Here is an 11,242-nt window from a genome sequence, read left to right as displayed (position 1 = left end):
GGGGATTATTTATGGGTGGATTTTGGGGTATTATCCGGATAAGGCCGAAATAATATCCCCTCCTCTTTCATTTCAATTATAAAACAACTTTATCCCTCCATTTTATCCGTCATTTTTAATACCTCATCCAAACCGATTATTATTTAATCCTCCCTCTATAAATATCACATCAATGTGAGTCATCCATTATTAATCAATACCTCATACTATTTTATCCATCTTGCATAAATAATATCTCTAATTCTTATTTCGCATCCAAACAAGCCCTACGCTTATAATGATAGCCTCACTCACTCGCTTAAGCTTATAGCAGGTCTTTAATTACTTCACTATAGTAGGTTTCTTTTCCAGCCCCATCATACATTAATTTCAAATTCAAGTGCTTATGTCCTTTGTTCTCAAGTGATATGAACTTTCTTTTTTCCAGTTTCGTCAACTCCCATAGTGAACTAGATGCCCCAATTGATCACTTGGGTTCTCAAGCCCGGACCGGGGAGTGTGTTGCACAGCTACGTGCTGTGCAGCTGCCGACGCCACCTTGCCGGCATCGGTCCGACGATCGGAGACGTCCACTGCGTAGAGCTCATCGAATACTACTAGTGTACCAAAAATCAACCCGATCAAATATCGTTAAGTGCCTCATCGGAACACATAAAATTCGAAAAGAATGGATTCCGTAGTTACACTTGTAGTACTCGACGAGCTCTACGCAATGGACATCTCCGATTGTCGGGCCGATGTCGGCAAGGCGGCATCAGCAGCCGCACAACACGTAGCTGTGCAGCACACTCCCCGGTCCAACACACTCCCCCGGTCCTCTCAAGCCCCAATACAACAAACAACAAAAGGCATTGTAAATAGATTTATCTATTCTAATAGGACGCTGGGGGGCTGCTGCCCCTAAGGGGACAGTAGGGCACTGCTGTCCCCGAATTCAGGGCCCATTTCAGTCTCGCTCCGATGATCGGAAGCGTTCACTTCGTAGAGCTCGTCGAGTAGAACAATTATGCTAAAAAATCAGCTTAATTGGATGTCATTAAGTGTCTGATCAAAACCTTTTTATCTTGAAAAGAATAGATCCGAAATACTGGATCAAATCCACTGTAACCCATGGACCGAGAGTTATATGGGTTCTGATCAGGTACTTAATGATATCCAATTAAGCTGATTTTTTGCATAGTTATTCTACTCGACGAGCTCTACGAAGTGAACGCTTCCGATCATCGGAGCGAGACCGGAATGGGCCCGAATTCGGGGACAGCAACCCCCCAGCGTCCATTCTAATAGAAGTATATAAAGGAAGAGCTCTTTTGGTGAGGACTTCCCCTTGAAGTTGACTCTCATTTTTGTCTTCCACCACACACGAACAAGGAATTACAGTGTACTCCTCTTAATTAGCCATTCCAGTTTGGATTCCTTTTTCAAAAGTTTTTTTTCTTTAATTTTTAAACTCAAATATAATGAAAATTGGAGTGGTCCGAATATTCTGGTTCAGCCACAGTCACTACGTTCGATGGAAGGCCACGATGCTACCCTCCACGATCCATCTCGGCTCGGCCCAGAGCTAGGCAACTAGGCTCGGCCATGTCTCCCACGATGCTCCCTCGAAGCTCAGGCTCGGCCCAGAGCTAAGCAACTGGGCTCGGCCATATCTCCCACGATGCTCCCTCGAAGCTCAGGCTCGGCCAAGAGCTAAGCAACTAGGCTCCGCCATGTCTCCCACGATGCTCCCTTGAAGCTCAGGCTCGGTCCGAAGCTAGGCAACTGGGCTCGCCCATGTCTCCAATGACAGCTCACACTAACCGCCTTATCCACTATGTCACGGGTGACGTTAGCCGACGCGTGTCAGACGCATAGATGTACTTCGAGAGTAAGCCAAGAATCCTCTATAAATACCAAGGGATAGTCACCCTTAAAGGTAGATCGTCTTCTACCCTCAAAACCCTAGTCCTTTGCTTTCCTCTCTCTGCACTATTCTCATCCTTACGCCGGAGGCCCATTCCGGGGCTCCTCTGGTGTGGTCTTTAGTCGTGCTTTGTGGTGCAGGTTAGGTTCAAGGGAATGAGGTTAGATCCAGACGAACAGCAGTTCCAGAGGAAGCGAGCCACGTTCATCGGAGCCCCACAATAATAAAAAATAATTTTTTAATTTTTTTTGCACCGTATAAAAGATCTCAATGAAATCTATCAAACAAGATCCATATTGGTAGAAAAATTATTTGCGTAAATACATAATTTTTAAGCTTGAAATTACCTTCTTTTTCCTAAAATTCTTTTTTTTGAAACTGGAACGGCTGGTTGACAATAAAATACAATGGCCACGTACCCACGTACATACTTTTTCAGTTATCAAACTCTGGATCAGTTGACAACCACTACTTAGTGCAGTTGGTCAATCATTACCTCCCTTTTGTAGAAGGTTTTGGGTTTGAGCCCCACAGGGGCAGGTCCTGTAGGGGGTTATGGCTATGAATAGCTTTTGGTTTCTCCGTGCTAATTCTAACACCTCCACTAACCCCCGCTGATGTATATCGCTGTGGCAAAAATAAAAAAACACTCTGGATCAGTTCCCATACTCCAAACCAGTGTTCTGTACGTCGTCCAAGCCTGCCGAAGCCCTTTGTACTTGCACTTCTTCACTCTGTTTTTGTCCCGTCCAGTGCTGTTTCGGTTGTTCAATTGGAAAAGCTTCTGAGATCTGTTTCGGTTGTTCAATTGCAAAACTACTTTTTGGTATAAAAAAAAAAAAGGGTACTTGCCTCTCTCTCTCTCTCTCTCTCTCCATTTGAATACTAGTCAACTCCGGAGGCTATTTGCCCAAAGTTATTTGTCCCACGGTCAATTCTAGAGGGTTTTGTTTTTGTTTTCTATATTTTCTTTGTACAGTCCACTTTGAAAGAGAGAAAAGTCCGGTTTAATTCTTCCCTTTTTTGTATTAAACCGATATTAGACAGGAGGTGAGGGACTTTGGTCTCGATATCTTTATCCACGTAGAGTTCTTTCTTTGGGGGGATTTTTGTCCAAAGGATTATAAACCACTCTTTTGGTTGGACAAATTCATTCCACTTTGTGGATCATTACAGTAGTTTAAATATTAGTTATAGTTTTTTACTCATAGTAGTTTCTATTTAGGTCAGAGAATAGTTTTTCCCACATTTAAAGAGTAGGAATTTGACCATCGGTCTCTATTTGGAACTTAAGAGCATGTACACCAGTACATAGCCAAAAATGTTGGTGAACAATATATTTTTTTTATTTTATCTACTCACATCTCTTTTAACACTACACAAATATTATCTATTTTATCTATTCTCTAATAAAAATACTATTTCTTTTTCTTTTGCCTTTTTCTTTTTCAAGAAAAGAACAGAGGAGAGAGGGGGAAAGTTTGAGAGATAATAGTATTAAATGGTTTTGCTCATGAACAATTGTTAGTTAAATATACCTATCTATTGTAGTTGGATGCATTTTCCCCTTTGTTTACCTAATCTGCTGTATGAGGATTTTTTTCACTTTGCATAGGTAAAATAACTAATTTTGGGTGTTTACATGAGCTGGTAAACTTGTTCTAATGAATGAAAAGAAAAAGAAAGGAAAATTAAAAAAATTTCTCTCATATTGTTTGATTGGAAAAAAAAGAGAGAAGAAGTCAATTTTAAGTTTTGAGAAAAGTAAATTTTCTCTTCTTTTTTCCTCTTATTTTTTTCCCATTTTATTTTATTTTATTTTATTTTCCACATGTTTCGAACGGAGCCTTAATTGTCTGAAGTGAAAAGCAAGAAAACTTTATTGGACTCCTACTGAGAGAAAAAAAACCAAAAACGCAAACTCTGAAAAAAAACAAGGGTAAACTATAGTTAACCCCTTCTAACTAAGCATCGCGTGCACTTTGCCTCCTCTAACTTTTTTTTTTGGCACTCAACCCCCTCTAACTAACTGAAATTCAAACGGTCATAACTTCAAACGGTCATAACTTCTTTTTCCGAAATCAAAAACATGCAAATTATATACCGATTTCGAGGTCTTGAAGTCAGCTTTATAATGACACCAAAATCACATCACGATTCAAAGCACACAGAAAGTTATGATCAATACGGTCTTTCTGTCTACCAGTCCTTACTCTTTTGATCATAACTTTCTGTGTGCTTTGAATCGTGATGTGATTTTGGTGTCATTAGAAAGATGACTTCAAGACCTCGAAATCGATATATAAGTTGCATGTTTTCGATTTCGGAAAAAGAAGTTATGACCGTTTAAAGTTATGACCGTTTGAATTTCAGTTAGTTAGAGGGGGTTGAGTGCCAAAAAAAAAGTTAGAGGGGCAAAGTGCACGCGAGGCTGAGTTAGAGGGGGTTAACTATAGTTTACCCAAAAAACAAATGAGAAATTATCCTTTGATGGGTAGTTTACCAAGTCGTGGGAAGTTATTTGAACCTTTTCGAAATTGAAACCTTTCAAAGAAACTGGGTAGTGCCGCCTGGCCTGGAGGGGAAGGAAGCTATTTTCAAGGATTTTTTTATTTTTTTGACCGGAATCTATTTTTAAGGATGATTCGAAAAAATTGCGGCTATCCGAGCGGAGAATTTGGCAACGAGGCAGAGAGGTTCTTCTGGCTGTGTGGAGGAACTCTCTCTCTCTCTCTCTCTCTCTCTCTCTCTCTCTCTCTCATGCACTTTTTCAACGAAATTCGGTTCCCCCCTGCCGACGTCGAACGGGGGCTGAAACCCTGTGACCCATTTTGACTATTTCAGAAATCACACGAAAGGGAAAGATTTACGTATCAGCATCAGCACCCAGCACCAGGGAAAGAGAGATAGATCCTCCTCTCTCTTCCCCCATAGAAAGAAATACGCCAAGAAAACATTAGGGTTTTCTCTCTTCTCTTTCTCCATATGTTTCTGCTGCTTGAATCAATCCAATTCGAAATCCTTGCTTTCAATTCACATGAGCATTTGCATTTGCATCTTATTTAATAAAAAATAAAAAACCTTTATATGCAAAGCCCCTATTGTATAAGAGGACGTATGCTTTATCTCAATGCAGATGTTTGAGAATCCGCATTGTTCAAATTGTCCTTTTGGACCAACTTTTTGTTATTCTTATTATTATCAGCATAGTAATTGGATAATAAACCTCTGTCAATTCCTTAACGAAACATTTGTATTCGATCGCTGATCTGAATTTTTATGTGCTATGTTCATGTTTTGCCTCAACAGATCACTTTATCAAACGGGTGGTGTAGGGGAGGGTACCAAACCGCATTAATCAATCTGGGCATCAAAATAAACCCATCTTATTTGTTGAATTGGGTTTGAAGGGAAAGGATGTGCGAGGGTGGTCCCCCGCCTCCTCACTTCTCCAAATCCAATAGCCGAATCTTCATCGAAACCACCTATGGCCCCTCTCCCCGACTCTATCAAGTCTGGAAAGGAAGCAATGTATGCCACCCCCTCTTTCCCCCTTTCTTAATCTTCTCCGTGTTTAGATTATACTAACTCTGTTTGCCTGTTTTGTTAGATGTAACTTCTTCACCAACCTACTACATCTTATTGCCATTTTGTTATTTTGCTCGTCATTTTGTTCTTTCGCTCTGTAATACCCCAATGTTGGTCCCATGTTTTTTTTTTTGTTTTTTTGATAAGTGCACAAAATTTTATTAGGCTCAAACCAAGAGGGATAGAATCCCCTTACAAGAAACAACAATACAAGCAGCCATACAAAGCAGCTCTAAACAAGAAAACAAAATCAAAGAACACACTTTTCAAAACTATACAGATTGCATGATCCTGTGAGGCAGGCCCCATATCTCACAAATACTCCGATTTTGCGAGGATTGTTTTACATTCCTTCTGGAGCTAAGGAAAGCACGAATCCCATTGGTTATATCTGTTGCCACCTGAGTATGATCCTTCATCTTTGCACAAAAAATACGAGAGTTTCTTTCCTACCAAAGACCATAAACAGTAGATGCCAATGTACACTTCAAACTAACAAATCTGAAACTAACCCAAGATACATTGCCCTGCAACCAATCAAGGACATCTCCCATATTATTAGGAATGCCAGTCACTCTATTCTTGGACACCAAGTACTGCCAAACACATGTAGAATACAAACAATCAAAGAACAAGTGATGATGTGATTCCTCCTCATCCTGGTAGAGGCAGCAAAGGGCATATCCACAGCCATACCCCAGTTTCTCAATCTATCCTTAGTACTCAGTCTGTGAAGAGCTGCCAACCAAAGTACAAAAGACCATCTAGGGACATTATGACTACCCCAAATAACCTTGAACCGAGGCTGAATAGGGAATTTCTCCCGAATAGCTTCCAAAGCAAACTTAATAGTGAAAATACCCTTAGGATGAGGCACCCAAATTACTGAATCCACCATCTTAGGGTGTGGAACCAAATTTTGAGGAATGTGAGAGATGATGGTGTGAATAAGGGGGTTTCTTAATCTGGGCCATCTCCAAGCCCCATTTTCAACTATTGAAGCCACCTTAGCCTTTAAAGATCTGCCAACATTATGCACCACTCTATTCCTGAATCGATCATATAAGGGACCAAAAGGGTGCCAATTATCCCCCCACAAGAAGGTCCTTTCTCCATTACCAATCTGATATTTAATGTTGGTCCCATGTTGTTGGGTTAGAAGAAGTTTCAACAGAATAAGATGACCATCCTTTTCTGCCAGCTAACTTAGGTTTCGGCATTTTGGGCTATGTTCTTAGGCTTCAAGAAGTTATTGAATCAGTAAAGGGTGAGTCGTTGCAAATGGCATCAGAGCACAATCCCGTTCTAAGTTGTGTGAGCTAGGTGCTACACCATGGCCATAGGGAGAAGGGTGACAGGCCGTGGCCGCAATGAGGATGTTGCGCATTGAAGTAGGAGAGAAAGTAGCACCTCAATGTTTGTCCCACGTTAGTGGGGGTTGGAATAAGTTTCAACGAAATACAAGGACCACTCCTTAAAACCAAATAACTTGGGTTTAAGCCTTTTGAGCCATGTTGTTAGGGTCCAACAAGTTGTTAGGCCAGTAAAGGGTGGAAGCAACGACCACCACCGTTTGGCTACCTAGAAAGTTTAAGCTCCAATTGCTCTTTTAGTATGTAAAAGACCTTACAATTACACCGTTTTCTGTATTGTTTTGGCCTGTGTATTCACTGTAATGTGAATTTATATTTTCCTAAATGAAGACCAAACCACTCATCACTGTTCTGTATTTCCTGCAGAGATTCTTCATTGGAGGCCGGCTTATATTTGGGCCGGATTTCAGATCACTATTCCTTACAATGGGTTTAATTGTGGCTCCAGTAATATTGTTTTGTGCTTTTGTTTCTCAAGGGCTTGTTAATGAATTCCCACACCACCTGGGCCGTCTTATTGTAGTTTTATCTGCTGTATTCATGACTTGTGTAAGATTCCTCTTTTTAATGTTTCTTGTATATTCCATCTTGACTAATTGGTTGGCTGATTATTAGGTATAGCCAGTTTAGATTATTTTTCTCCCTTTTCTTAATTCTACGTATAAATCCATGAAATGATATAATCTAAGTCAAGGTATAGCGTTTACATCGAATGTGATGAAAGAATACAATGGTTCTTTCTGAGCTGATGGGCCCTGTACTATCATCCCAATAGAATGGGCTATTGTTTATCTCTAGACGTGGGAGTTGAGGATCTCATGTGCGGGAGTGCTAGAGACTTGAAGCTTGTCACACATCAATTAATTATTACCTCTGAAACTAGCAAATGACCTTTCCTTTTCACTCATTTTTGGTTAGTTTTGTTTTGGATGATTTGACATCTTTGACACACAAAACTTGGCTCTACTAAACCAATTTTTGGGTTTCTCTTCGACATGGGTCTTGTTTGATAGATCATTTTTTTTTAGAACGGCGAAGCAAAAATTTTGTTAATGGAAAATTGTTTGATAGATCTTAATGCAGGGATTATAGAAGATATTTATTTTAAGAACATACATCAAGTCAAAAGTTGTCATAACTTAAGAATTGAAAACCAAAACTAAACATTAAGGCAATTCTTGTAATAAGATGGTTAGTTGTTGCGTGTGTGGACTAGTTACCATAAACTCGTTCTACAGGACCTCCCGTTGCTAAATTCTTGTAGTAAGATGGTTAGTTGTTTGAGTGTTTGATGATGTCCTGTCTTTCTTAAGTTTTTAATTTAAGTTGATTTGGAAATATGATTTTCGGATCAAAAGCAGGTTTTTAATCTTTTTAAGCTTGCAGAAGCAATTCATAATTCATACCTTACACACGCATGAAGGGCGGCCTAGGGGAATGGTACAATTGCCCCGATCTGACCTGATGGTCACGGGTAGCGGGAGCCTCATGCATTGGGTGGCCCTTTTTACAACTTAGGCACCCATCCTAGTAATGGTCATTTGAAATATATGATTGCAATTTTCTCTACACCTCGGTTCTGACAAAACATGCAGTTGACTCTATTAGTTGTTATTTATTGCAGATTATTATTCTTCTCTTCCTCATCTCTGGACGAGATCCTGGCATTCTTCCTCGAAATCCACATCCTCCAGAAGCAGATGATGATGTGTCTAGCATCTCCACGGACTGGGCTGGAAGTCAGAGTGGTGGTCCTGCTGTACCCCCTACCAAAGAAGTTACTGTAAATGGGATGGTTGTTAGGGTTAAATATTGCCAAACATGCATGCTATATCGGCCACCACGTTGCTCCCACTGCTCAATATGCAATAATTGTGTTGAGCGCTTTGATCATCATTGCCCGTGGGTGGGACAATGTATTGGGAAGGTAATAACAAGTCAGAATTATCTTTCCGTTTTGAACATCTTTTTTTTTTTTGGTTTTGTATTTTTCTCTGAAGATCTTTTTAAAATATTAGAATGCTTGAGATAAAATTCTAAAATCAAGACAACTGTTAATACAATATTGACGATTAAATAGATAATTGAACAGGAATTTTCGGAATATACGAAGCTCATTGACAAAAAGTTTGGAGGACTAGTACGGGAAGGGGGTTTTCCATTGCAAGAAAAAAAAAACATTTTAACTTACAAAGTTATAGTAGTATGCTTTAGTGAAAAAAAAGTTGTGGTTGCTATCTTCCAATAAAAAAACATAAAAGTATCAAGGACAATAGAACTGACCACTGTTGAATGTTCCAAATACTGCCGAAAAGGACAATAGAATTGACCACTGTTGAATGTTCCAAATACTGCTGAAAAACCCGAAACAATCACTGCTTTGGTTTGTTTCTGTGTGTTTTGTTGGAAACAATGAAATTTCTGCATCATAGTTGTTTCGCTTTGGTTTCTTAAAATAATTTTTTTTTTCTGTTGGTGGAAAAGTACGAAATTTGGTTTCTTGATCATGATTAGGTGGGGTTCCTGCCCACCATTTATAGACATCTATACACTTGGTGCCGGACGCGCGATCCCAGTAAGTTTCTTCCATTGGAAAATATTAATTGGTCATCCTATTTTGTGGCCTTACGAAAATCATTGCTTTGACCTAAAGCCTGTCGAGGACCTTTATTCTTTTTCCACTACTTTTCTTTCCCTGTTATCCTCAAGCTAAGAGGTTAATTGTTTCCATTTGCAGAGGAATTATCGGTTCTTTTTCACATTTGTATTCTCAACAACTGTCCTCTGCCTATATGTTTTTGCCTTCTGTTGGGTCAATATCGGCATTATAATGGAAGCATACCATTGCAGCCTCGGAAAGGCATTTGCGAAGTCACCGGTTTCAGGAATTCTCATACTGTATACATTCATAGCTTCTTGGTTTGTTGGAGGTCTCACTGCATTTCACCTTCATTTAATTTTCACTAACCAGGTTGCTATTATCTCTTTGTCCATTATGGCGCTTAATTGAATCTTCGTTCCTTTGCACCTTTACATTGTCAATTGTTAGTGCAGACAACATACGAAAATTTCCGTTATCACTATGATGGGAAGAGGAATCCTTATAACATTGGATGTGCCCAAAATTTTAAGGAGGTCTTTTGCTCTAAGATACCCAGATCCAAGAATAACTTCCGTGCAAAGGTGAAGGGTGACTCATCTTTTATTGTCAGTGCTTCAATGTCTCTGGGCCGACCCATGAGCCCAGAGATGCCCAAGACGAGCTTTGATATGGAGAGATTGAAACCGCAAGTCGTCGATGCAGAAGAGCTTGAAGATATAGAGAGCCAAATTGAGAGTGTTGGACAATTAGAAAAACGTGGGACTCAAACAAGACAACCCAGCTGGGATGACAGAAGCCACTGGGAGATCACCCGTGACGTGCACATGCTTGTTGCTGAGTTTGGAGAGGAACATAAGGCAGGAGGGACAGAGCTGATTCATGGAGGCCATTGAATTTGTTCTTGAAGGCTACGAATCTGAGAGGGGATAGGTTATAATTTCGATTTTGACAGAAACGTAATCGCATGTTCTGGAAATTGAAGTAGATGCTACAAATGAAGAATTGTGTCCAATTTACTTCCTTCTTAGAAAAGGAACGGGTAGATTTCAGATAAGAGACAAAGGTATTGCGATTACCTGCTTCTCTCATGACTTTAGGCATCGGTTTTGCTTGCAAATTGGCAGGGATTCATTTAGCCGTTAATTGTTTGATATGTTAGCATTTTGTAGAAAGTAAAAGACAAGAAACATTAGATTGTAGAGGAAAAATAAATTACAGGAAGGGTGGAATAATGGGTCTATCTGATTATAGTCGAGGATTTGGCTAGAAACATTTACCTACAGTATTATAGCGCATGAACGAATTGTGCACAAGGGCTTCTAACCACCTAATCAAATTACTTGTCGAAGATCATCTCAAATTATCACCAAGGTCTAATATATCTTTATAATCATGTCCAAAGTTGCTATAATCTTTATATTTCAGGTCACTAGTGGCACGATGCTCTGCCACAGTTGCAATTACCCTTCGACCTCAAACGGGGACAAGGTAATAAAACCCTCCGTGTGGGCTATCATGGTAATCACAGTTGCAATCACCCTTCGACCTCAAACGGGGACAAGGCAATAAAACCCTCCATGTGGGCTATAATGGTAATCATGGTTGACATGAATCCAGCAGATAAATGGAACATGAATAACCATGGCACTGTGTGAAGAAAATGCAGAATTAACAAGTCATAAAATTTCAATAATTTCCACATCAATAGACATAAATAAACTAAAAAGGGAAGGAAATTCTTACAGGACTTGTGTGTACACACAAGCTATGTTG

General features: G+C 39.8%; 1 protein-coding gene across 4 annotated transcripts; it reads left to right on the top strand.

The window, feature by feature from the left end:
* Window positions 1-4,375: 4,375 nt before the first annotated feature.
* On the top strand, window positions 4,376-10,717 carry LOC131311693 (probable protein S-acyltransferase 7). 4 transcript variants are annotated; one of them, XM_058339236.1, is made up of 6 exons: window positions 4,376-4,867; window positions 5,216-5,437; window positions 7,234-7,416; window positions 8,492-8,794; window positions 9,605-9,838; window positions 9,922-10,717. In XM_058339236.1, the coding sequence occupies exons 2-6, from the start codon at window positions 5,324-5,326 to the stop codon at window positions 10,360-10,362; spliced, it is 1,275 nt and encodes a 424-aa protein (XP_058195219.1). In that variant the 5' UTR covers window positions 4,376-4,867; window positions 5,216-5,323; the 3' UTR covers window positions 10,363-10,717. The 4 variants fall into 4 exon arrangements, with proteins under 4 accessions (XP_058195219.1, XP_058195220.1, XP_058195221.1 ...); XM_058339237.1 differs by having other exon boundaries at window positions 4,376-4,891; window positions 5,218-5,437; XM_058339238.1 differs by lacking the exon at window positions 5,216-5,437.
* Window positions 10,718-11,242: the final 525 nt, after the last annotated feature.

Source organism: Rhododendron vialii, chromosome 12a (genome assembly GCF_030253575.1).
Source record: "Rhododendron vialii isolate Sample 1 chromosome 12a, ASM3025357v1".
Lineage (NCBI taxonomy): Eukaryota > Viridiplantae > Streptophyta > Magnoliopsida > Ericales > Ericaceae > Rhododendron > Rhododendron vialii.
The sequence above is the reverse complement of the archived record's forward strand: the minus strand, read 5'-3'. Positions and strand labels throughout refer to the sequence as shown.